The 27606-nt window shown below is 47.5% G+C and overlaps 1 protein-coding gene across 1 annotated transcript; it reads left to right on the top strand.

The window, feature by feature from the left end:
• The first annotated feature begins 342 nt into the window (after nt 1-342).
• MAVS (mitochondrial antiviral signaling protein) lies at nt 343-15379 on the top strand. Its single transcript, XM_015241843.3, has 7 exons — nt 343-696; nt 3987-4175; nt 5108-5282; nt 6594-6739; nt 7487-7643; nt 9567-10081; nt 10935-15379. Exons 2-7 carry the CDS (start codon nt 4059-4061, stop codon nt 11391-11393), a joined length of 1569 nt encoding a protein of 522 aa, XP_015097329.1. The 5' UTR covers nt 343-696; nt 3987-4058; the 3' UTR covers nt 11394-15379.
• Nucleotides 15380-27606: the final 12227 nt, after the last annotated feature.

The raw sequence follows: 27606 nt of genomic DNA, 5'->3' as shown, positions 1-27606 counted from the left end.
GGCGAGCACTGCGGAGAGGTACCGCCCCAAATCCCTGGGCGGAGAGGACTTTCCCACGCAGCACTCAAGGCCCACACCGGAAGTGCCTGGCGAGCCAACTTTGGCGCCCCTGCCCTGTATATACCTACCTGTCCCCAAATTCCCCCCTCCGCCCCCGCCACTCCTTCCTGCCTCCTCAAGCCCAGTGGGAGCGTCGCCTGGCTGTGTTCTCGCGCCCTTGTGAGCTTTGTGTGTCACCCAATGTTTACTGAGCACTCTGTGTGCTGGGCCCTGGGCGCCCAGGAGCGAACGACATAAAGACCCTCACCCCATAAATTACTCGGCAGGAGGAGGGGTAGCTTTGCGTAGGAAGCGTCGGGACCGAGTCTGCCACAGTTTCTACTTGGTTTCTAGCCAGACCCTTGGAGAATTCCCCTGGAAGTTGCTCGAGAGGAACAAAAAAAGATCATTTGCTCCTCCGCGCCCCAGCAGGAACCGAGGCCAGTCCCGAGTGCGTGTCCAGCGCGTCCAGGCCCCTAAACCGAGGCCAAGCGCCTGCCCCCGCCGCCCTGAGGATCCAGCTCGCCCGGAAGCCCCGCCCCCGCCGTTTGGCCTATGGCCGCGCGGCCCCGGCCCTGCCCCTCCCTCCCTCCCTGCCGGGGACGGTTCCGGGCTGTCCTCGATCAAAGGCTGGTCGCCTGACCGCGAATACCCAAGGTAAGAACGCTGCGCCGGGAGCTCTGTCCTCTCAGCTCAGGGCGCACGGACGTCCTTCCGGAAGGTGGCCTGCGGTGCAGGAGCCGAATGGGACTCGGGAGTCCTCCAGGCGCGTGGGCCGTGGGGCGCGCGGGGGGCCAGGAAGAGTGGGTCCTAATTAAGGCACGTGGGTCGGGGCATCGAGGGCTCCGCGCGCCGCGTCTTGCACCAGGGACTCAGGGGGTGGGGGGAGTGGCGCGGGGCGTCTGCTCGGGCTGAAGGGGAGGTTGGGGCGGAAGGAGTCGGGTGCTGGCTGCTGAGCTCTTCCAGCCGCTGGCAGGCCCAGGGTGACCTCCAGGCGAGGCCTATCCCGGGTGCGCCAACCCCTGGCGGCCGCGGCCGTGCTTGCGGGTCGAGGGCTGCCGCCCTCCCCTGGGTCTTGACTATTCCCCGTGGTGACACCTGTTCAGAACGGCCTCTTGGCGCTCCCCGGACCTAGATCTGGCCCAGGAATTCAGAAATAGGCCCTGAGGCTATGAGGCCTCGTCCCTTCCGGGCGGGTGGAGTTTTCCTTCTGGAAAGCGCTCGGAGCCTCAGGAGCAGTGGGGTCGGAGTCGCTCCTTGCCGTGGCGGTCCGAAACACTCCGCCGGGAATCTTATGTGAGACGGCAAGAGGGCGCCAGGAAAACACTGGAAAAAACAAAACCGACATTCTTTGTTTGGAAACTCAAGAGACGTCTGAGGAACAGTCAGCGAGCTGAGAACCACTGCTTTGGAGGGCAGGTTTGGAATGTCCTCAGACCTGTCGGAAAGATTTCCATCTCTCACAAGAGAAGGGACTAAAATATTGCGTCCTACCAGGCGCACCTTCACTCAGCGCCTCTCTTCCGCCCCGGCCCTCGCCCCAGGAGGGGGTTGTGTGAGTCTCACTTGCTGCAGGGGTCGCTGTGCCCTGCAAGGTGTATGGTGAGTTGCAATGAGGCAGCAGGTCCTGGGTTGCAGTCCTGTCAGGCCACAGATCAGCCGTGCAACTTGGCGTCACTTCTTCTCTCATGGGATTGTGGCAAGGATTAAATGAAAGAAACTTAGGTTGTGCCTGACTATAGTGTACCCTCAATAAATATGAACAAATATGGGCTTCCTTTCTTTTTGGTTGGACCCTTTCTTCCCCCATACTCCCGCTAAACTCTATGCCTCCCGCTGGGATGCAGAAGAACGTTATCACCTGACTCTTGATCCCCTGGGAGAGAAGGAGAAAAGAGTCTGCCACCACAGAGTTGTTCTTTCCTCATCTCCTGAAGGCTCAGGGGACCCCCACCCCACCTCCCTGATCCTCTTGACCTCTGTAGTTCGTACTTGCCCTACCGGGAATGTAGCACCTGGTGGTTTGCAGAGCAAGTCATGGGACATGTGGCTGTAAGGCCAGTGAGCCGCAGGTCAGCAGGACTGCTGCCCCATATCCCATGTGGCAGAAGCCTGGCAGCCTGAACAGCTTTTGGGAACTCTCTGCTCTGCAACACTGTCTCCTAGGCTTCCCACCTAATCTTGACACCCATGTTTCTACTCCAGCCTGCCCCTCTCTCCTTTGCTCCCTTCCCTTCTTAAAACCCCTTTGGATTCCAGTAGCATCTTATGCTTCTCTTGTTGAAAATGGAGCTTTGGAGTCCCCTCTGCACCACTACTTCTTCCCCAGATTCTCTGGCTTGCTAAGTAGCACCCTCCACCCACCCAGTGCCTAAGAAGTCAGCCTTGATTCTTCTCTCTCCTTTACCTCTCATATCCACAGAATACTGGGAATCCAGCCACTCTTGCCGCCTCCATGGTTACTATACTGGCCATACCCATTACGTGTTCCCTGCTATCGCCTCCTGACTTGTCTCCTTGCTTCCATCCTGGTCCCTCCACAATCCAGTGTCCTCAAAACCACGACAGAGGTCTTGAACATAAATCAAATCTTCTCCCTTCTGTGCTCAGAACGCTTCCTGTTTCACTCCAAATAAAACCTAAAGTCCTTTCCTATATTGTCCTACGTGAGTGGCCCTTCCCAACCTCCTAGACCTTGATCTTTGCCCCTCCCCCTAACTTTCTAAACCTGGATCACTCCAATCTACTTTCTATTCTTCAAACATGCCAAACTCGTTCCCACCTTAGGACTTCTTGCTTGCTGTGCCCTCTGCCCAAAACACAGATCTTACAGCCAAGAACGGTTCAGCTCAAATGTCAATTCAGAAAGGCTTCCCTGACCATCCCAGTTCAAGCAGCATGCCCTTCTTCAGGGGCTCTGTCTCATTATCTGCTTTATTTTCTCTGTAACCTTTATTACTTTATTACTAGCTGGAATTCTTATTTAGGGTATATTTACTGATTCGTTATCTGTCCCACTCTAGTAGAATATAAATTGGTTAATGACAGAGATCTTGTCTGTCTTATTCCCTGCATGAGAGACAAATAAGAAACAAGCAAACAAACATTTATAATTGCAAAGTGTGGTAAGTAGTACATAAGCAACCCACAGCAACTGATTGTACTTGGGGCACTTTTAAATTTCAGGCTTACAAAGCTGGACTACTGTGTTGTCAACCAAGCTCTCTGAGCCATTTAGGGGTGAGGACAAGGCTGGAAAAAACTGGTAACTTGCCCTGGGTCACACTGTGAGTGAAACTCAGCCTTCTACCCTAAGGATATGTATATAGCAAGCTTTAATGGTAGGCTTGCAGTCATGTTCTGGAAAGAACCTGGTCCTGGATCCTGAAGACCTCAGTTCTTTGCTCTTCTACTAACTAGCAAGCCCTCTTCATTTCTTGGAACTTCATTTTCTTGACCATTAGAGTAGGATGGGTCGTATTATGATCACGTTGGGTGCTTTCTTCTCCTTCTCCCCTCCTTCTCCTCCCCTTCCCCCCAGTATACTTCAAAGAAGCAGGACTTCTAGGTGGAACCCTCTTGCTGTCAGCAGCTAGGGGCACATTCAGACCTGGGGATGATGAGGGAGGTGGAGCCAGAGCCCTCTCCAGCACTGACCAACCTGCAGGGTAGAAATGGGTTCTAGGTCTTCTGGATCTGTTTTTGTTTTGCTTTGTTTGTCCATCAATTTGTTTTTAAGCAAATTCATCGATCAATTCATTTTTAAAGAGATTAATTTAATAATCCTGTTTCATTATTGCCTGGGTCTCACTCTGGGACTCAGGCAGTAATGAAATAGGATTATTAAAGAAAAAAGCAAAAATTCCAAAGAGCTGAGAAAGAAAGAACTGCTTTTTGCCCAACCTCACTCCCAATTCTGTTGCCATGTGTGGTCTGTTTTCTTCCAGTATTTTTTCCTCTCTCATTCCATCCACACTTCATGGGCCAGAGCCCTGTGTCACTTCAGAACCTGGACAGTGATGACGTTTGCCGAGGACAAGACTTATCAGTATATCCGCAACAATCACAGCAATTTTTGCCATATCCATGTTCTGGAGATTCTGCCTTACCTGTCCTGCCTCACAGCAAGTGACCAGGTGAGCCAGGGTGTGATAACCAGGCACTGATTCGGGGCAGGGCTGTGGCATTTGGAGCTTCTCCCAGGCCAGGGCCAACTCCTTCCATCTCTGTAGTCTGTCTCCTGCTTCCTGTCCTTGACATTTTTCTAACTTTCATAATAAAGTGTGCCTCAGAGTGTCCTTTCCAGCCTCCCTGAGCTCCCTCTTGTGTCGTTTTGGTATAGTGCACCAAAATACGGCATAGATTTCTGGGCTCTGGGCCCCTCACCCACATTTATCAGAACCTTCTTTTTCTTCATCTTCCTCTCTCTTGTCCTGTGTCCTTGTTCCTGCTTAATTTTGATTCCATTCTCCTTGTTTTGGGACCTGTCCTGGCAGGGAGCCTGGGGCTCAGTCTTGAGAGTCCATGGGAACAAGACTGTGCTAGCCCCCTCAGCACATGCTGTGGAGTGGGCCTGGCCCCTCCCATTTTAGCTGTCCCCAGATTGAACCCAGCAGCCTCCGTCCACTTCCTGCATGCAGATGCTGGTGGTATGCAGGTCTGCGGCTGGTGGGGTTTGGCTCCTTCCTCTTGTGTTTTGGTGTTTATGGGACTACCTTGCCATTTAGTTCTGCAGTAAATGCTTTCTATGGGTTTTTGTTTCTGCTACCTGGTTATTTGTTTGTATGTGCTAAGCCTCAATTTCCTCATCAGTAGAGTGGGTATAATAATAGCATTAAATAAGATTCTTCAGTCAAAGCTCTGAGCAGAACGCTTGAGAGCCTATTTCTGGTAGCTGCTTTTAAACCTGGGCTCAAACCCTGGCCTTGTCCTAGGCTCTGACCCAGTTTCAGATGGTTGCCTCCCTCTGTGGCTTTCTAGGTACCCCCAGCTGCAGCTGCCCCCTCCAGGGTGGGGAAAGGGTCAGGACCACCTGGCTTGAGCTAGGCAGTGGGGCTGTGTCTTCCAGGACCGACTGCGGGCCTCCTATGAGCGCTGGGGGAACCAGGGCACCCTGTGGGAGCTCTTCAGCAGCCTTCGGCGGAGGAGCGGCTGGGTGCATTCCTTCATCGAAGCGCTGAGGAGCTGTGAGCATTCTTGCCTCGCTGACGAAGTGGCTCGCGTCTACCAGAGCAACCTGCTCCGTGAGCCTCCTGCCCTGGGCCTCTTCTGGGACTCCTGTCTGATTCCCCTGGCCTCCCCTCTTCCTCTCTCCTCACCCCATACCTCTAGCTTCCTCTATGACCCTCCTTCCAGCTTCCTGGGCAGTGGACAAACCTGAGTGTAGATCCCAGTTTGGCCACTTAGTAACCATTATTAACCCTTTGTCAGGCCCCTTTGTCTCCCTAAGCCTCAGTCTTCTTCCCTGTAAAATAGGGCTAATGGCAACATCTACCGTGCAGGGCTGCAGTAGATACCATGGGATGATGGCATATTGAGTGCTCTGCTGGGGCTGAGACCCTCCCATGTGCTCAGCAAATGGAGCCTTAATTTTTGTGGCCATGATGATGGCCTCCCACCCTCTTCCTCCTGTCTCCTCTCCCTCAGTTCACCTTCCCTCTCTCTGCTCATCTCTCTCTCCTTTCACTTTCCTGCCCTTCTCCCCGTGGATTCCTTCCTTCCTTTTTCCTCATCTCTTCCCCTCCCACTGGTTTCCCCTGAAGCCTTTTAGCCCCCACCCACAGCTGCCCAGTTATCCCTCAGTGTCCTCTTGGTGCTCCCTGCCAGGCCCAGTGCCCAGGGAGGGGTCTGGTGAGCTCAGGGTCTCAGGGGCTGAAGCAGGAAGACTTGCACCAGCCCTACTTATATTTCAGACTAGAGACAACTCCTGACACCCTGCTTAGATTTACAGTCTTAGCGTATCTGTGTGTTTGCCTTTCTTCTTTCCCCCCTTTTCCTCCTTCCCTCCCTCTCTCCCCTCCTTCCTTCCTCCCTCCCTGTCTCCCCTCCTTCCTTCCTGCCTAACTCATCTCTTCATTTGTGGAGGTTAGCAGTGGCTCCCCCAAATACAGACAGCTGTGGTGGGGCCAGGGGTGGGGGCAAAGGAGAGGGACTGAGGAGGCAGCTTTAAGTCAGTGGTGAGGGCCACCCATGAGGAGGAGGAGGAGGAGGAGGAGGAGGAAGTGCCTGGGTCCCAGGATGTCCGGGACAGAAGTGATGACCGCTGACACAGTCTGGGTGGTGAGAGGCCTGCGAGGTGCCCTTCCCTTCCGTACTCTCCTCTCACCCATTGCTCCTCCTGCTGATCCTTGTCCTCTCTAGCGCCACTCTCCCTTCCACACTTGCCTCCACTCGGTGAAGCTTGTTGCCTTTGGGGAGTACCTCCCACGTCAGGACAGCTTTTGGAACTGTGGGACTGACAGACAAGGACCTGGGAGCCTAGGAACACCCAGGCCTCTCCTGTCACTGACAGCCCCCCAGTTCCTCCTTGACATCACTGTATCTTTGTCCCTCAGAGATTCCAAACCAACCCGCAGCCCCAGTAGAGCCACCGTCAGTTCCTGCTGTGGCCCCCAGCAGCCTCCACAACTGCTACAGAGAGGACGAGCTGAGTTACCCTATTCCTGTCCAGGACACCCAGCTGCCAGAGTCCCTGGGAGAGGTGCGTCTTCACAGTCTACCTTGAGCCTTCTGCTTCTGTGTTCCTGTCTGCCCACTTCTGCTCACCCAGCCTTCCAGAGGCCCTCTCCTGTGCCCCACGAATCATGCCTAATCTCTGCTCAGAACCCCAGGGCTCCCCGACTGGGGATCTGCCCTAGACCAGCTCCCAGACTGCCAGCCAGGACTTCACTATGTGGCAGCCCCCAACCTTCTGTCATAAGCTAGCTGTGAGGTCAGTTTTGAGGTCTTTGCAGTAGTCCACGTGAGATGTTGAGCTGGCTCGAGGGATCAAGGGGTGATTAAATGAGGGGGAGTGAGGGAGCAAGAGGTGAGGCAGTAGGAGGTGGATGGTGGGAGCTGAAATCATTCCTAGTAAAGTCAAGTTTGGGGGGAAGATGACTGATTCTATTGGGATATGATGAGTGGGCAGTAGGGTATCAAGGAGACACAAAGTCATGGACTTGCATCCCAAGACAGGGGTCTGTGCAGTGGCCCCAGAGATGGGGACCTTTCTGTAGGGCCAGACAGATGAAAGGGACCCTGTCATGAAATGACAGGATGATTTTCTGTGAGGTGGGTTCAAAGTCACCTGTAGACAGAAGTTGTGGCAATGATGAAAGCTGAGGCGAGGGCTTCCTTGGCTCCATGGCGTGGGCTGAGGCCTGCGGGAGCTGCCCCGAGAGCAGAAGCTGCCCTTTGCCCACCCCTGGGAGAAGCAACTGCCTTATTCACATTTTCCCTCTTGCAGAGTTCAAAGAAAGTCCCACAGTCATCCAGCTCTGGGGCTGTCCTGAAGAGGCTGAGTGGCCCCCCGGAACCCTCCTCTGACACAGTGGCTCTCAGCCCCCTCCCCTCCGGTGGGCCTCAGGAGCAGGACACAGAGCCAGGCCGCACCCGCACAGCAGGTATGTCCAGACTCCGGAGTCAGAGGGCCTTTCTCACCTCCCGGTCAGGGTAAGGGTTAGAGTGGGCCCCCTGGCTGTCTTGGACAGAAGGCAAAGGTAGGAATAAAAGGAGCTCATCCCAGGGAACAACCCAGTTCCTTAGAGGGCATGTTGGTTAGCATTTGCTGTGTATAACATACAATCCCAAAATTTAATGGCTTAAAATATTTATTTAGTTCCTAATTGTGTGGGTCAGCAATTGGGGCTGGCTCAGTTGGGCAGTTCTGATCTTGGCTAAGTTCCCGCTTGTATGCATGTCAGTGTACACATAAGCTTTGTATAACTCTGGCTTTTGGCTGGGGTACCTTGGTTCTCTTCCATGAGTCTCTCATTTGCCAGCAGACAAGCCAATTTCATATACTTGAGAAGAGTTCTGAGAGAGAGAAAGAGAAAAAGAGAAAGAGAAGGAAAGAGAGGGCTTCTGGGGCATAGGTTCAAAACTAGCACAGAATTCTTCCTGCCTCTTTCTGTGGGACAAAGCAAGTCACAAGGCCAACCCAGTGTCAAGAAATAGAGAGACTTCATCCCTAGATGAGAGGACTGATGAGGTGACCTTGCAGAGGGCATGGGTACAGGAAGGAGACGTGAATTAGGGCCACTAATGCACTATACCAAAGGGACTCCAGAATCTGCCAGGACCTGGAGGACAGTACCTGAAGGAGAGTGCAAGGCTAGGCCAGCTGTTGGCAGCGGGGTCTCTAGCTCCCAGTAAATCACCAAAACTTTTCAGCCCTCTGAGGAAGTATGTTGTTCATCAGCCAACGGCCCGGACCCCTGCACCAGCCCTCTCAGTAGTACAGTGCTGTCTGCTCTGATCTCCCAGACTGACATCTCTGCACCACTATTTCCCAAACTGTGTTCCACATGGCTGGTGCCCAGCCAGCCCTCGCTGTCCATGGGAAAGCCACAAGGCACAGCCACAAGGCACATGAGCAGTTAAAGGCTCAGAGAAGCCATCTTAGTGCCCCATGCTCTTGTCACGCCAAACTGGGCCCCAAGCTTCCATTTGTGCTTTACAGTGTTGACTTGCCATGGAACACCTTTCAGGAAATGCTGCTGTGGATCAGGGAGGCAAATGGTACTTTGATTTCAGTACAAGCATCAATACAGTTCCCGTGACATTCTGTCGTATTAGATTTGGGGCGGGAGTTGGGGGGTACATCAGAATCACCCCTGACCTTTGTCCACAGTAGGGCTTGGCATGTGCATTCTAAGAGTTCCATAGGGAATCCTGATATTTCCGCCTTTATGGACCATCACCACCTGCTCCCTCCTGCTTTCCCCACTTCAGGCCGTCCTCCCAGGGGTGGCTTTGTCCATGCAGCCCCCAAACCCTTTGGCCTTAGAGAAGATTTGCACACACTGGGGGCTGGCTGGGCCTCTGGTGCCACATGACTAATGTGAGCTTTTCTCCTTGAACCATCCTGTTGCCCTCTGCCCTGGCCGAGGATTGCTCCTACTGGTAGGAAAAACGGCAGTGGGAGAAACATCCAGGATTCCACTAGGCTAAGGAGAAGATGGAAGAGGCAGGCACAAGAGGAAAAGGAGGCAGGCAAGAGAAGAAAAGCAGAGGATTATTCATTAACTAATGATACTCAAGCTCCTAGACCCTGGTAGAAGGAGGGATTTACTCTTGTGAGAAAAGAAGTCAAGGACTGAAAAGAGACAGGACCAAGGATACACCTGCAGCCGGCCTGAGAGAAGTGACCAGAGGGACTGTGGAGACACCCCCTGTGGGTGGGAGGTTGGGAGGCTTAATGCAGTAGCAATGGTGTGAGTTGGGGCAGAGGGACCCTTCTCTAGCCCTCTGATCCCTGAGTCACTGTGATTTTAGGGTAACACTCTTGTGGGTTTGCGTTTCTCCTTTTGTTTCGCCACCTGCAGGCGTGGTCCCCAGCCTCACACCATCCCGTGGGCCTGTGTCTCCAACTGTCTCCTTCCAGCCCTTGGCCCGTTCTACCCCCAGGGCAAGCCGCTTGCCTGGACCCCCAGTGTCAGCTCCATCTGTTGGCACCTGTTCCTCCTCCACTGGCTTGGCCTCTGCAGGGGGTGCTGGTGACCAGGCTGAAGGCACTGTCTGCTCCAGTGGGGCAGGGGTGCCCACCAACTCTATGATTGCCAGCACAGCACCCTCCAAGGTACCTACCAACTCAGCACTTGCCAGCACAGTACCTTCCAAGTTGCCCACCAGCTTGAAGCCCGCTGGTACGGTGCCCACTAATGTGCTCGCCAGTCAAATACCATCCAAATTGCCCATCAATGCAATGCGTTCTGGCACAGTGCCACCCAAAGTGCCTGCTGGCCTGGTGCCTGACCACAAGAAGCCTACGACCATGGTGCCCAGCAGGGTGCCTGCCAACACTGGGCTGACTGTCAGGAGCAGCAACAGACTCTCGGAGGTAAGTCCTCGCAGTGATCCAGACCTCTTCCCCAAGCCCTGTCGTTGAACCCTTTCCAGTCTCCATTCGACTCCAGCCTAGGCTGGCCAGAGCTTTTTTTTTTTTTTTTTTTTTTTTTTTTGAGGCTATAAGAACAGCTGAGACCCAGCCTCATCAGACCTCACACCATGTCCTTTAGAGTAATAATAATCATGAGAGCTCTTACGTGTGGATGCTTCAGAAGGGTCAGGTGGGCTTTGCCGCCTTCACTGGTCATGTGCACTAACTCATTTAGAGCTCACAGCTTCCTTTTAAGCTCAGCAGTGCTATTTTGCAGACATCTCCTCAGTGAGAGGGTAGAGCAGGGTGGCCTGTCTGCCTCGATGCCTTGCTCTTCACCACCAAGATATCTGGCCTGCCCCACTGTGACCAGCGTTTTACAGACTGCAGTCCCAGCCCATCTATCCTGGAGCAGCTGCCCAGACCCAGCAGCCTCCACAGCTGCCCGCTCCGAACCTGCAAGTCTAACCCTTCTGCTATTGTTTGCCTGGAGGGACCAAGTCCAGGACCCCTTGGGCGCATGAGGCTGCCCGTGACCAAGGGCTCCCTGTGGTGGAAGTGAGCTCACAGGCAGACCAGTGAGTAGAGTAGAGGAGGTCGCCCCTGATGCTTCTGCAGGGCCTTGGTCCCCTCCTCCCCCACTGTCCTCCTGTACCATCAGCGCGTTGAGTCCCCAAGCGAGGGTGGCCTTGCAGCACTATGGGAACTGACGGGTCAGGGTGCTAGTTCTTGGCCTGGCCTGGGAATGGGGCCACTCAGCCTGGCTTGTCTCCCTGACATCCTCAGTCCCTTCCCATCCCTCTTTCTTTCCCAGGAGACTCCTGCATCTCCAGCACCCACAGGTGCTGCTGCTGGAGGTACCTCGCCCTGGCCAGACAGCAGCTCTGACCGCTGGAGCTCAGAGCCAGAGCTGAGCAAGCCTGGCGGGCTGGTATCCAGGATGGATAGCCAGCCATTCTCCATCTGCTCTGCGGACCTTGCCATCAGCCGCAGCGATTCCCTGGGCGCGGGGCCTGACAACGCCCCAGAGGAGAATGAGTACGTGTCTATGGACACCATTAGGATTCACGAGGGCCCCAGCGTCCCTCTCCTGGGGGACAGCCCTGGGATGCGCACCCCTCCGTGTGCCCCAGAGTTCCAGGCAGAGGAGGGATTGGAGGAGTCGCTGACTTTCGGGAGCATCCTCTGGGCCCCATGGCTTGGGGCGGCTGTGGCTGGGGCGCTCCTGGCCACACTTCTGGCTGTGATGTACCGGCGGCGTCTGCTCCAGTGAATCCCCCAAGTCCCCTTCACCGGGCATCTAGTCTGTCCCCCGCAGCACATCCGGTGGAGCCACAGAGCAGAGCTGTCCCAGCATCCTTGACCCCTTTGCGGGGCTGACAGAGGCTGGGTCACAGGGGAGACAGGAGCCAGGCCTGGTCTTGGGAGGCAGCATTTTCATCCCAGCTTGTGCCCTCTTGGCTCCCCTTTCATCCTTGGCTTTCTGGGCCCTGGGCTGCCCCAGGCATTCCAGACCTCACCCTGGCCATCTGGGTCGCCCTTATCTTCTGGAGGACGTACCCCCGTCCAGGCCTTATCCTTTTTTACCCAAGTGCAAAGATCAGGAGACCACAAGGAGCCAGCAACATCCCCTGCCCCGGTCCCTGGCAGCTGACAGCAGATGGGTTGGGTAGGGAACCCCATAGGACATCACTCCAGCCCCCAGTGGCTCAGCCTGAGGCTATTGTCCCAGGAGCAGCAAAGTGGCCCATCTCCAAGGACCTGACGGCTTCTAGTCCCCTGCGTCTCTGGTTCCCCTCCCCTGCCACATAAGGATGGGGAGGAGGTCTGGAGATTCCCAAGGACTCCTGGGAAGCCTGACAAGCTGCTAGGCCTGAGGACCACCTAAAGAGCCACTTTCCAGTCTCATCCTGGTCTCTAATCTCCTCAGCTCCCTACAGGGCTTGGTGTGGGAGCACCTGCAAGGCAGAGCTCAGGTCAAGGTTTGGATTTCAGCTCCATCCCTTCTGGGCTGTGTGGCCTTGGCAGATAATCAGACTTCTCTGATCTTGCTTACCCACATGGACACTGTGTATCATGGCTCATCGTTCTGGGTTCTCCTGAGATTGAGGGATACAGGCCTTTGTCAAGTGCCTTGCCCAGAGTGGGTGGCCACTAAATGTTTCTCCTGCTCCCTGGCCAGCCTAGTAGAGATGAGGGCATGAGAGGCAGAGTGCCCAGTGGGTAAGGGTGCAACTCTGTAGTGTACGGTGGCCTAGGCCTGCATCTTGCTCTGTCTTTCTCACTAACTATGCTCTTGGGCAAGGTGTTTACCTCTCTGTGTCTCCATTTTCTTACCTGTAAAATGGAGATGAATAACATTTTTAATATGTTTATATCCTAGTGTTGTGAGGATTAAATGAATTTATCTATTTAGAATGGTTGGATACATGTTGTTACTATCCCTATTCAAATATGGAGGAACTGGAGCACTTGGCTACACCTTTAGAGGCAGATGGCAGACCCTCCTGCCTCCCCACCTTTTCTGTTTGCCTCTTACTTTATCCCGTGCATTGCGGAATTATTTGGGAGTGGGGAGGGAGGCATGTCCACTGGGGCATCTATGCAGGATGGGGGCTGGGGTGCCCCCAACAGCCAGATTGGTGGGTATCCTTGTGGATTCTCTTCAGGTGGCCATTGCTGGACAAGGGGCAGACACAGGAGGCTCAGGAGCTACCTTCATTTCTGGGCTCTATAAGAGACAAGGACTAGAGCTCTGGGGAGGCATATGGGGTAGGGGTCCCTGTGGCCCACCCCCAAGCTGTCAGTCTGCAAGGTCCTGCACCCTCCTTTGGCTGCTGCAACCTTTCTTTTCACTGCCCTAGGGGACTTCAGCAACCTAATGACCTCTACTTCTACCTCTGAACTTCTCTTCAACCCTCTCTCCAAACCCAACAGACTGCACCCTGAAACTAAGAGTGCTCGCTACCCAAGCTGTTTGCACCACTCCCCATCACCCCTGCTCTTAACCACCCTCTGTGCTCCTCCCTCCCTCCCAGGTACCAAGGTCAGTGAACAAGTCATACACTGGTACTGGTTTTAATGTGTTACCCTCCCAAGGTGATTTTGGAAAAAAGTATCTCAAGAAAGCAGTGTGTAGACCCAAAGAATGCTACTTGAGTGGTAGGACGTCAAGCACAGTGACCAGCCATATGGGGATATACCTTTGGGTAACATGTGTAGGAAACATCCAGGGACCTACCTGGTGCTTTTCAAATTATGCTGCCCTGAAGCTCTGACTTGGCCTGCATTGAACAGCATCCCTATTTTGGCTGTTTTCAATCTGAAGACCTCTAAAATGCCAACTTCAAGCAGAATTGGGATTGGCCAGTGTGTGGAGGCCTGTGGCCAGGAGAGGGCTTGGGGTAGTTGATGACGTGTGTCAGATCTCAGGAGTCCTGGGTTTGGAGTGTGGTTTCAGCTGCAGGAAGGTGCATGTAGGAGGGAAACCCAGGCAGGTTCCCCTCATGGATGATGGAGAGAGGGAGGAAGGACCAAGGAGGACAGGGGGGACCTCTTCCCCCTGTGGTGGGCACAGCTACCTACACCTGGAAACTTGGGAAATCACCCTTCAGCTTGAGGGAAAGGCTGGGGTGGGGCCAGAGGGCCCAGTACTGTCCTAAACACTTAGGGCGGACTCACCAGTAGCTGAGGTACCTGCATATAAATCCATCTCCAGCTTTTCTCTCTCCTGTTGAAAAAGTTCCCTTAAAGCCCAAGGACCACCAGTGCTTCTCCTTCCCTGGGAAACACCTGCAGACTCTGCTTGATGGCCCACGGAAACCAGGCCGATGCCTTTCCCTCACCGCGTTTCCCTTGTTTGATGTACTCACATTCAATTGATTTAAGGGAGTTCCTAGTCAAAGATCAGCAGGATGCCCTTTACTCTTTCAGGCCTTGGATTATTTATAGCTTCATTTAAGAAACATTTTTTATTATTATTATGGAAAACTTAAGCACGCACGGAAGTAGAGAAAATAGAATAATACCCCCCCCATATGCCCATTACCCACTTTTAATTACGGACTCATGGGCAGTCTTGTTCATCTCTGCCTGATTCTCCTTTTTCTGTGCAGATTTCTTTCGTAAGTCAGAGAGTAAAGGGTTCAGAAAGCCAAGGGACAGACTTGGGTCAGAAGGATTTTGTGGCAAAGGCTCTCTCTCTCTCTCTCTTTTTTTTTCAAGGCAGCATTAGGTAACAATTAGGCATTCCTCTCTTGGTTTCTTGGCCTCAGTGGGTGATATCCCTCTTGAATCAGTTCAAAGTATAAGCAGTGCTGGGGCCCTGTCTTAGGAGGAGAAAACCAGAGGGGTTCCTTCATTGGCAAGCTCCTTGGAGGTGCCTGGCTACTGCTCCTGTCCCAAAGAGGAGGTGATTGACAGGTGTGTCCAGTGGCAGTTTGCCCCATTGCACGAGGGATTGCTCTAGGATCTGACGGAGCCTTTCCAGGAGGCAGAAATTCCCATTCTTGGCCAGGCTCAAACTCTGCAGCATGTCTCCTGCTCCTATAGGAGTCTCCCAGGAATGGAGTAATTCAGGCCTTGAGGTCCCTTGCTTTCCAGCAATGCACTATCGTGAAGCTGATGACCAAGGAACACCTCCACCCCGACCTGCAGGGAAAGTAGTGTCCAGGGTCCCTGGGCTCATTGGTGCTGGAAGTGATAACTCTTCATGAATGAAAATCACATGTTATCCCCTGCCACCCCATACTCACCTTTCTGCTTTTTGTCCAGTAGGCAGGGGCCATGAAGTTCACACTTGGTGCAGATCATGGTCACCCAGAATTCCTCACTCCTGTTGTTAATAACAGCAACAGTGAAAAGGGCTACCGCTTACCCCATACCATGCTGTGTGCCAGGTGCTGGGCTAGGTGCCTTACGTATATTAACTCATTTAATCCTCACAAAGACCTTATGAAAGGGGTACAATTATGACCCAATTTACAGCTGGTCTGCAAGACTGGGAGGGAGAAAGGGCCAGAGGGGACAATGCAAGGAAAACTCTGACCCCTGAGCCCCAGAGCTGGGTGTTCTGCATGCCCATGATCCATAGCTGATTGAATGTCTGGACCTTGGGGCCCCAATTAAAGTGAGATTTCACACCATCACATCTCTGCCCAGTGTGCTGAGATCTGCCCCTTGCTGTAATAGTGTAATAATGTGCAATATATGATTAATATGGTCTCAGAGATGTTTATCAATATGACTGCAATCACTGTGTGTGTGTGACCAGGCTCAGTGGGCGAGGCAGGGGACATAAGCGCAAAATGCCAGGCCTCTGGAGGCCAGTGTGGTTTAGCAGACATTGTTTGTTAAAGGATTCCCCTGTGCCAAGTCTAAGGCCTAAAATGAGTAAGACACCTGCATACCCTGCAGTGCTTGGAAATGGCTCACAAAGTGTGTTGGAGACAAATAGCTTTCATGTCATGTTTTCATGTACAACATGAACATCACCAAATACATCATCAACAAATACTGTGTCCTGAGCACGGGGATGGGCCTTGGAGACACAATAGCAAAGCAAGGAGTCCACCTTAGGTGTCCCCTCCATCACCCACTGCCTGCAGTATAATTGTGAGTGGTCTAAAGTAGTGTCCAAAAGCATGGGTAGAGGTGGAAGGGGGAGGGACAAGTGTTATTTTGATCAATCATGTAGTATCAATAATTATAACAATGAAATCCAGAAAAGCAGTGAAACTTAGATCCTCTAGGAAACAAGAAAAATATTGTGTCAATTTATAAAGACACATACCAGAAAGGCTAAAATGAAAGTGTCTGACAAGATCAAGTGTTGATGGAAATATAGAGCAACTGAAACGCTCAGACTTTAGAGGGACTGTAAGTTGGTAAAACCCTGTTGGAAAATTGGCAATATCTACTAAAGCTGAACACATGCATAGCCTGGACTCAGCAGTGCCATTTCTAGGTATGTACATTACAGAAACGAGAGCTCTTGTCTACCAAGATATGTGCAAGGATATTTCTAACTGCACTGTTCATAATAGCCCCAAACTGGAATCAACCCAAATGTCTATCCATGGTAGAATGGTTATATAAGTTAGGATAAAGTCATACAGTAGAATATTAGTATACAACGAGTATGAATGAAAATATTGTTACACACAACATGGGTATGTCTCACGGACATGAAGCAAAAGAAGTCAGTACATATACAAAAGTGCTCCCTGTGCGATTCTATTCCTATAGAAAATACAGAAATAAGTAAAGTGATCTATGGCGCTGAAAGTCAGCATGGTTAGCTTTGGGACAGATAGATACTTCCTGATTTAGGTGTTGGTTTTATGAGTATGTTCAGACTCCCTGTTAGAGATACTGAGATAAACCAAGGTCACTCACAGGACAACAAACAGAGGCTGTTCATTCAGAGCTGGCAAGAATGGCCACTGTCACTTGCATTTGGCAGGGAGGGAATCAAAGTCAGGCAGGAATGGGAGAGCATGATAAAAAAAAAAGGGAAGGCTTCAAAAGTGCTGTGATTGGAGGCTGCTTGCCTAGGACACTGGAGGCCGGCTAACTAGAATAGGGGCGTCAGGAGCATATTTGACTTCCTCTGGTTGATCCTGAGTTGGAAGAAAGGAAGGAGTGGTAAGGGACTGGGAAGAAGCTGGCACACATTGACCAAGTCCTGATCATTCAAGGCTGACTGCTACAGAGGTTGTGGATTGGCTTTCCTGGCTGGGTACTGCAGAGAGTTCATATATGGCCTGGCCACATCCTTTTGTATATTCAGTATCTCAGAGGGAAGGGTAGGGGCTCTGAGAGGGGCCTCCACTGCTGGAATGGGATGGGAGTGGGCACATACACATTTCATCCAGCTCCCCATCCTTTCCTGGGGTCAGTGGTGCTGCCCGTGAGAATAAGGCTAATAGCTAGAAAGTCATTGCTTAGCTACTGCACCCAGTAAGGTTTTTTTTTTTTCTTTAAGGCCTGGCTTAAAGCCCAGCTCCTATTGGAAGTTTTCTCTGAATAGATCTCGCTCACTTACTAGCCTCCTTAAATTCTCATGGTTTACCTCAAACCCTGCAGAGTAGATTCTCATCTTCTCACCTGCATTTAAGAAACCCACATTGAATATCTTCCTTCTACTTAATGCTGTTTCTTAAAAAAAAAAAAAAAAGGCAACAAAACCAAAATACGCCTTCAACTCCACAACTTTTTATTTAAATAAAATACACATACTGAAGAGGGTACTCAGAGACAGAAGGGAAGTGGGAGGGCAGCAGCCAGAAGGGTGGAGGTGGGGAGAGAAAATGGGAGGGAGGAGAAAGATGAGGCAGGGGAGGAAGCCCTGAGCTCTGTTTCTGGGCCCACAGCCAACTCCTGGTGTCCCTTTCCTTCCTGGGCCTGTAAACCGTGAGGCTGGACCAGGTGATGTCACATCCTCCTCCTCCAGAGCTCAGTCCCATTGGCCCTTGAGTGTCCTTGGTGTGGACAAGTTGCACTGGCTTCCTCCCCTCCTGCCTCCTCCTTCCCCAACTCCAGGTGCCATGGCCATATTGTCTGAATCGCTGATTTCCTAGCAATCAGATGCTGTCTCCTATTTAATCAATTTGCTTGTATTTAACATAAAAAGAAAGAAAAATATTTTCATTTTCGCATGCAGCTGGAAATCTGCTTCTTGCAAGAGTCCTGCCCAAAGGAATCAGGAAAGAGAGAAACTGTGGTAACTGCTGAAAGAATTGCTTTTTTCCCTACTTGCTGTCTCGATGATGTCTTTAGAATTGTGAGTCCATGGATGCGTGTTTGCAGTAATTCCATTATTATCACCTCTGGAACTTCAGATCCTTTAACACTTCAGTTATGAGGGTCTACTATGGCCAGATGTCAGCTTGTATTGAGGCTCCTGCAGTGAGCATAAACAGAACTTTCCAGCTTGGGGACTTGTTCGGGACCTCTCCCCCTTTTCCCTCCTGCCTTCACTTTCAAGAGGCTGCTACTCAGAGACAAGCTCCTCAACTCTCCGCATGTGGCCGGCTGTCACCTTCTGGCCTGGCTCAGTGGACCCCTTCCTCCCCATCCAGTCTAGGTGGGTCACTCTCCCCTCAGAATTTTCACCTTCTTTATAATCTAGTCTCTTTAAATTATCTTTAAATTACACAGGTAGTACACAAATATGTGTTCACTATAAAAAATGAAAATCTCAAACTATACAGAGTTACACAGGCCAGAGTTTCTCAGACTTCAGTAGAGATAACGAATCCTCTGGGGATCTTGTTAAAAGCAGGTGCTGACTCATTGAGTCACTTCATTTCTAAAGAGACTTTTTTGAGTAAAGACAAAAAGCAACAATTGATAATGTCCTTCATTCCCTTACAATCCTGTTTTCTTTTTAGGGGGTTTGATGGACATCATTCCTTGCCTTTCTCTATGCACTTCTATGCCATTTGATAGCCCTGACTTAATCCCATCCTTGGCTTGAGGCCAGGGACGCTCTCTGAGGTCCTGTTCATAGCAGTGGGTGCAGGGCCTGCTGGCCTCCAGCCTCCGCCACAGCTCCCTGTAGTGCTCCACAAACTACTGTTGCCAAGCTTAATGGCTCTTTGTTCAGCTGAATTTAGTTCATGCAACAATCCAAACAATTTGGTCATTGTTTCAGTTGGTTGAGGACCCTCTGGTTCTGAATTTTTTCCCACCATATGCAGGATGTGCCACCAAATCACTGATGAAATGGACAGCAGGGCAAAGCCAGAGTTCACACAACGCTACTCAGCCCGCGGGTCCACTGACTCATCATTAATTGACTAATCAGCATTCTACTCTCCCTCCAGTCAACTAACAGTTAAGAGTATACACAATACAACCACTAGGGAGGTGTATCCATTAACTAATGCTACATGAGAAATTATGCCAAAACTTAATAGCTGAAAGCAACACGGTCGGTATCTCACAGCTTCTGTGGGTTAAGATTCCAGGTGCAGGTTGCTAGATCCTCTGGCTTAGGGCCTCTTGCAAGGCTGTAATCAAGGTGTCGGCCAGGGCTGCAGCCATCTCAAAGCTCAATTTGGGGAGGATTCACTTCCAAGCTCACTCATGTGGTTGTTGCAGGATTCAGTTCCTCACTGAATTGTTGCTCTGAGGGACGCACTTCCTTGTTGGCTGTTGGACGGAGGCTGCCCTCAGTTCCTTGCCACACAGGCCACTCCATAGGGCAGCACACAACATGGTAGCTCACTTCATTAGAGTAAGTGAGAGAAAAGAACTAGAGAGATTATGAAAGCAAAACAGAAGTTACAGTCTTGTGTAACTTAATTGTGGAAGTGATATCCCATCATTTTTGGGAACTGCACTCAAGGGACAATTTACCAGGAAGTGGGGATCACTGGGAGCATCATTTTAGAAGTTTACTACCCCAGGAGGTGAATTTGGCTCTGTTCTGCAAAATAACATGTGTATTTATTCTTTGCGCTAGCAATCCTATTTCTAAAAATCTAAGCCAAAGTTCCATTGGCAAAAATAAACAAAGATGCGTACAAGGCTATTTAATATGGCACATTCTGTAAATAGCAAAGGACTGGAAATAAGCCAGGTGCCATCAGTAGGTCACTGCATAGACCACGGTATCTCCACATTGCAGTGCCATGGCACTATAAATAGGAATGAGAACTATCCACATTACTGTTATGGCATGATTGCCATGATTTTGCTAAATGAACAAAAGGGAAAAATGTATATAGCATATAACCTTTTATTTAAAAAAGAACAAATAAAGCTTTATCTGAGAGTTGAGTCTTAGCATCCTGTGTGGCTCTACAGGGAGAGGACTCTTGGGAGTTTGGGCCTGATTTCCTCTGGGCCTCACCTCCTGCAGCCTTTCCCTTTGCTGATTTTGCTGTGTATCCTTTCCCTGTAAAATCTTAAACAGTATTTAGTAATCACATTGTTGGTAATAATATTCATATTTTTATTCTGAAATTATTATCTGTATATTTAAAGATAAATAAGTAGTGAATGTTGTTAAGATCTTAGATTTTCAAATTAAGATAAAAGAAATTAAGTAAAAACTCTGTAACCTTAGAAATAAATGGAAAGTATTAGTATAAATCCATCATATATTTTTCTTTTTAAAAATGTATTTTCTGGCTCTACTCACCAACACGGCCTAGGAACAATGAACAGCCCAGTAGTAATGAGCACTCCTAGTGTCCAAATTGTAGCCTTTAGATATCATTCCCATTGAAAGGAACAGTTACTCCTTGGAGAAATGGCTAATTCAAGATCTGGACTGGAAATTTATAGAGCTGAGGCTGGAACTTCTTGTCACACCAGAGAGCAAGGAAGCTGTTTGAGACTACCAGAGTCATGTTTAAATGACTGAGGAGTCAATCTGAAGGGCTTCCTTTGGCCAAATGTGTGGCAATCTGAACTCAAAAAGAAGAGTGACTCTAATGTATTGAAATTCATCAAATACATTTTTAAAATGCATGAGTTCCAACATAATAAAAGCTATTTATGACAAACCCACAGCCAGTATAATACTCAAGGGTAATAAATGGAAAGCCTTCCCACTAAAATTTGGAACAAGATAAAGAAGGCCACTCTCACCACTTCTAGTCAATGTAGTATTAGAAGTCCTAGCCATAGAAATCAGATAAGAGCAGCGAGGATATAGCTCAGTAGTAGAGCACATGCTTAGCATGCACAAGGTCCTGGGTTCAATCCCCAGTACCTCCATATAAATAAAGAAACAAAATACTTAATTATCCCTCCCCACTACTCCCCCAAGAGAAATCAGACAAGAAAAAAAAAGGGATCCAAATTGAAAGAGAAGAGGTAAAATTGTCACTATATGCAGATGACATGATACTATATATAGAAAACCCTAAAGGCTCCACACAAAAACTACTACAGCTGACAACAGAATTTGGCAAGGTAGCAGGTTACAAGATTAACGTACAGAAATCGGTTGTATTTCTTTACGCTAACAGTGAAATATCAGAAAAAGAAAGTAATAAAAAACCCTTTTAAAATGGCATCAAAAACAAAACAAAACAAACCTTAGGAATAGACCTGACCAAGGAGGTGAAAGACTTATATATGGAGAACTACAAAACTTTGATTAAGGATATTAAAGATGATTTAAAGAAATGGAAAGATATCCCATGCTCTTTGGGTTGGAAGAATTAATATTGTTAAAATGGCCAGACTACCCAAAGCAATCTACAGATTTAATACAATCCCTATCAAATACCCCAGGACATTTTTCACAGAACTAGAACAAATAATCCTAAAATTTATATGGGGTCACAAAAGACCAAGAATTATCAAAGCAATACTGAAGAAAAAGAATGACGCTGGAGGAATAATCCCCCCAGACTTCAAACAATACTACAGAGCTACAGTAATCAAAACAATATAGTATTGGCACAAAAACAGATACATGGATCAATAGAACAGAATAGAGAGCCCAGAAATAAACCTACACAAAAAAACTATGGTCAATTAATCTTGGACAAAGGAGGTAAGAATACAAAATGGAAAAAGTCAGTCTGTTCAGCAAGTAGTGTTGGGAAAACTGGACAGCTGCATGTAAATCAATGAAGTTAGAACACACCCTCACACCATACACGAAAATAAACTCAAAATGGCTTAAAGATTTAAATATAAGATAAGACACTATAAACCTCCTAGAAGGAAACATAGGCAAAACATTCTCTAACATAAATCTTAGCTCTGTTCTCCTAGGGCAGTCTACCTAGGCAATAGAAATAAAAGCAAAAATAAATAAATGGGACCTAATTAAAATTATAAGCTTTTGCACTGCAAAGGAAACCATAAACAAAACAAAAAGACAACCTACATAATGGGAGAAAATATTTGCAAATGATGTGCTGGACAAGGGCTTAATTTACAGAATATTCAAACTCATATGACTTCATATCAAAAAAAAAAAAGTGAACAACCCGATCCAAAAATGGGCAGAAGACCTAAACAAGTATTTTTCCAATGAAGACATACAAATGGCAATAGCCATGTGAAAAAATGCTCAACATTGTTAATTATCAGAGAAATTCAAATCAAAACCACAATGACATATCACCTCACACCAGTCAGAATATGACAATTATTAAAAAATCCACAAATGATAAATGCTGGAGAAGGTGCAGAGAAAAGGGAATCCTCCTAACATTGTTGGTGGGAATGTCGTTTGGTGCAGCCGTTATGGTAAACAGTATGGAGAGTCCTTAAAAAGCTAAAAATAGACTTACCATATGATCTAGCAATCCCACCCCTGGGCATATATCCAGAGGAAACTGTAATTTGAAAAGTATATGTGCCCCAATGATCATAGCAGCACCATTTACAATAGCCAAGACATGGAAACAACCTAAATGTCCATCGACAGATGACTGGATAAAGAAGCTGTGGTGTAAATACACAATGGAATACTACTCAGCCATAAAAAGAATAAAATAATGCCATTTGCAGCAACATAGATGGACCTGGAGATTGTCATTCTAAGTGATATAAGCCAGAAAGAGAAAGTACCATATGATATCACTTATATGTGGAATCTAAAAAAAGACACAAATGAACTTATTTACAAAACAGAAACAGACTCACAGATATAGAAAACAAACTTATGGTTACCAGTGGGAAATTGGGGTGGGAAGTGGTATATTGGAAGTTCGAGATTTGCAGATACTGACTACTATGTATAAAATAGATAAACAGCAAGGTTCTACTGTATAGCACAGGGGAATATATTCAATATCTTGTAGTAACCTATAATGAAAAAGAATATGAAAAGGAATCTATATATGTACATGTATGACTGAAACATTATGCTAAATACCAGAAATTAATACAACGTTGTAAACTGACTATACTTCAGTAAAAAAATGCATGAGTCCATAATAATGCTAAAAAGAAAATAATTTATTAGTTATCTCTAGAGGATGCCAGGAAACCAATTCATTCTGAAAGCTGGTCAATAAAAAGAATCTAACTCAATAAAATTAAAAACAAAACAAAACAAACAAAAAAAGAAAGAATCAATCCTGCCTTTTCTATACAAGTTGTACTTCAGGATACCAAAGAGTTGATAAGGGAGGGTTCTTCTTTGTCAGAGAATTTTAGTTAATTAAGTGCAGAAGAGATAATAGAATTGGACTATCATAATTTTGCAGCCCCTAATGAAATAATTTATCACCATTAGGCAATATCACTAATAGCTGGTAAAATCAGTAGATGAAGAATTGATAGAGAACTTTATAATGCATTGACTAGTCTGATGATCCCTGAACCAACTGACCAATATTAACTTCTCAAAGAGAGATGGTAATGCAAATAAGTAATGTTATAAACTAGGATTTTCCTGTTCTCCTGATGACATGAATAGGATGTAAATAGCACCATCTATGAAGAATTAGTTTAAAGAAAGCAAACCTGAATCTAATCAAGCCTCTTAGCTCTGTCAGATTACAAGAAATATACGGGACGGAAGAACAGGTTAAATTACAAAGATGCGATCATCAAAATCCTGAATGTGGGAAACTCTTCGGACAAACAACCTGGTTTCTTCAATAAATAAATTGCAAAGGAAAAATAAATAGAGGGGAGATCTTTGGGTTAAAAAAGATTTAAGAGACAAAGCAATCAAATGCAACATGTTGACCTTAGTTTGGAAACCAATTTGAACAAAATATTTGTAAAGAATAAGACTGACAATCAGGGAAATTTACGCACTGACAAGTAGTTAATGATATTAGGAAATTATTAATTTTTTGTGTGTGTTATAAAGGTTCTGTGAGAGCATTAAAGAGTCATCATCTTTTAGAGTATTTATGATGTAGTGATACATCTGGAATTTACTTCAAAATAATCCACTGAGGCATAGAAGGGGTGGGGTTAAAGATGAAACAAGAAAGACTATGAATTGGATACTGTTGAAGTTGCATGATTAGAATGTGAGGGTTCATGATACTTGACTTTTGCACAGTTCTGATGTTTTCCATAGTCAAAAGATAAGAAACCATTTTTTTTGTGTCCTGATAGCATGACTTCCCTAAGCGCTTTCCTGAAACCACAGAGCCATGGCACCCACATCATTTCTCTGAACTACCAGTCACTGACAGCAAAGGACTAACAATAGCTAAGTACTTACTAAGTGCCAGAAACAATGCTAACTGCTCTACATATATTATTTAAGTATCCCCCAATGTCCATTTTTAAAGTTTTTATCTTTTCATGAACACAGACAATACAGATGCTTATATATTTTTTTTAAGTTAAAATATTGTGGGAATCACTCCAGAGCATATAAAAACATTATAGATCCCTTTTGATGGCTGCATAGCTTTCCATTGTGTAGACCTGTCACAGCGTATTCAAATGAGGTTTAGCTAGGTTAAGCGCTTGCCCCAAATCACTCAGCTGGTGCAGCCAGGATTAGAAAAGGCTGACTCTAAAGCATCTAAACTAGTGATTCTCAAACTTTGATGCATATGTGAATCACCTGGGGCTTTTGCTAAAACTGCAGATAAGGTAGGTCTGGGGTGAGGCCTGAGATTCTTTATTTCTTATAAATAACTAATTATGCAAAAGCAAGGCCAGCCTGGTACACTGACTACTGACTTTGACTGCATATTGGAATCGCCTGGGGAGTATTAAACACTACTGATGCCTGGGTCCCACCCCCAGAGGTGCCAACTTCATTTGTCTGGGATGTAGCCTGGTTATCTTTTGTCCCCTAAAATCTCCCCAGGTGATTCCTGAGTGCAGCCTGTGCTGTGAACTACCGTCCCAGAAGCCTGCTTATTCTGAAGGATTCTTCCAACCTCACTATGCTTATTAAGCTAGCTCCTGGGCAGGAGCTGATTGGTATCAGGTGATTTCTAATTCAGAGCAGCCTGGTGTCATTCTGTTTTGTTTGTTTGTTTGTTTGTTTGTTTTTTTAAATGGAGGCTCTGTGAATTGAACCTAGTACTTCATGCATGCATGCTAAACCTGCACTCTACCATTGAGCTACTTCCTTCCCCTCTTATTACTGTTTTAAGTTTGGGGGTTATTTTTTACCTGGTAATAGACAACCAATATGCTAGATCAGTGTTTGTATGCTGTTTTGTCGCTAAAATGGCTCTAGATTTGCAAGTTCTTATTTTAGAATTTGGTTAGTTTTTCTGAAGCACTATGCTTACCGTGACCCCTGTGCTTCTTATTCTGGTGTGTATGTCAGAAAATTGGCTTCTCCCTGAGGGTAAGTAACTGAGAGAAGTGATAAAGTGATTAATAATGCTCTCCCTATGAAATAAACTATTATAATAATCATAGAGAAAGGAAACCTCTTAATTGCTACTTTCATTTTTTGGGAAAAAAATCTAAGTGTAATCATGGGTTTACTTTGCTCTAAGGCAAATCTTCAATTTCTCTTAAAAAAAGTTTTTACTTCAGTATAACACACATACAGAAAAGTGTACAAATCAAGTGAACACCTTGATGAAATATCACAAAGTGAACACACGCATGTAACTCCTACCCAGACCAAAGAAACCAAACATTAGCAGCCTTCTAGAAGCCTATCAGGTAACTGCTCATCACTACTCCCCTTTCCCCAAAGTAACCAGCATCTGGACTTCTAACATCATTTATTACTGTTGAACTTCATATAAGTGGAATCATATAGTATGTATTCTTTTGTATCTGGTTTCTTTTGCTCAATTTGCATTTTTGAGTCAGGATTATAAACATCTTGCCTAATTGACATTAATATATGCTTTACCTGTTACTTTGCATTAAAGTTATTTAATTTATTTTTTTATTGAAATATAGTCAGTTACAATGTGTCAATTTCTGGTGTACAGCATAATGTCCCAGTCATGCATATATATAAATATATTCATTTTCATATTCTTTTTCATTAAAGATTATTACAAGATATTGAATATAGTTCCCTGTGCTATAGGATAAACTTTAATGATAGCCACAGACTGCATGCAAGTTCACACTAGAGAGTGAAGACACATATATGTATTTAAGAGGAGAAAATGCCTCCCACTAATTTACTGGAATTTCATGAGTCTGTGCCTTTTGGTAATTTTAAGGTGGAGAGTATCTGAAACTCTCAGGAATACAGACTGTCATTTTTCAAGCTGTATGCCTCTGGATGAGTTTCCTCACTATCCAAAGGTTGTTGGGAGGATTAAGTGATATGGAAAGACACTCTACACTGTTTTGTTTTTAACATTTTTTTAAATTGAGTTATAGTCATTTTTTTTCACTCTACACTGTTAAAAAATATTTCAGGTGTTGTTTTGAAGTTGGGGTTCATCTTGGGACTTCAGATGAGGATGATTCTCGATTCTTCAGGATGATCTATCTGATCTCACAGACTTGGATGAAAGAGCCCTCTGGTCAAGCAGAACCTTTTTTTTTTTTTTTTTTTTTTTGGTGGAGGGAGACAAAAACGTAGGCAAGGCTGGGCACTGAGATTTAGAAGAGTAGCTATAGGTTTTCTTGGTTCTTGCAGGATCCATCTGGGGTGGCATCCTGCAATAGCTGGAATTTCCAGAGTTAGGAAATACGGTTTCCAGAGTTATTCCTACAGTGAGGGAGCTAGTTTCAGGTGAACATGGTAATTCTATTCAACAAGCGAGAAGCTCATCTTTCTTGCTCAGCCTGCAACTAGCAGTCATTATGGGAAAGGTGAAGAAAATGAGGGACATTACAGTCACCCAGGGGAGGCACTTATGAAATAATCACCGAGCAAGATAAACCCACAATCCTGTTAAACTTGACTGGAGTGAGGGAGTGCCTTGGTGGTACTGAGCCATGGATCATTCCAGGCTTGGACAACCTTTGGGAGAAGAGACGCTTGGATGGGTCTTTGGTATCTCAGGTCTGGAGGTGGCCATGTTCTTGCCCCCCAAAAGAAGATAATGAGATGACTTAAAAAACAAAAAAACCAAGCAAAACCCCCAACAACCCAGGCTCCAAGACAGCCACCAAATCCTTCTATGTCCCTCTGTGCACCACACAGAAAGGGGGGGTCCAACCTCTCCTTCAAAAAGCCAACCCTATTTCCTAGCTCCCACACCCCCGGCTTCACTACAGGAGGGTGGCCAAGGATTTATAACCGACTCCTTTCTTCCAGTTGCCATGGAGACCAACCCCAGTCCTTTCATTTCTTGTACTGGGAACATTTCTCTAACGTAAGAGAAATGGAGTGGGCTTAGCCCAAACACGCCGGTGGCAGTGCTGGGGCGGGGACGTGGGGGAGGGAGCGGTTAAACAGAGCGCGGGGGACTGTCGGCCTAGACGGCAGTGGCGAAATCAGGCCGAGGGACAAAGGCTAAGGTCAGCTTCGGTTCAAGCCCTTCCGTTTGTCAGCGAAGACGACCAGCAACTGTGGGCACACTGCTGGGCTGGAGGAGGGCGCGAGCTGGCAGAAAACAGGACGTAGCAGCGGGAGGGACTCGGGGGCGCGAGGC

The sequence above is a fragment of the Vicugna pacos genome, chromosome 19 (assembly GCF_048564905.1).
Source record: "Vicugna pacos chromosome 19, VicPac4, whole genome shotgun sequence".
NCBI classification, from domain to species: domain Eukaryota; kingdom Metazoa; phylum Chordata; class Mammalia; order Artiodactyla; family Camelidae; genus Vicugna; species Vicugna pacos.
Note: the sequence above shows the minus strand (reverse complement) of the source record. Positions and strands in the feature narration are given on the sequence as shown.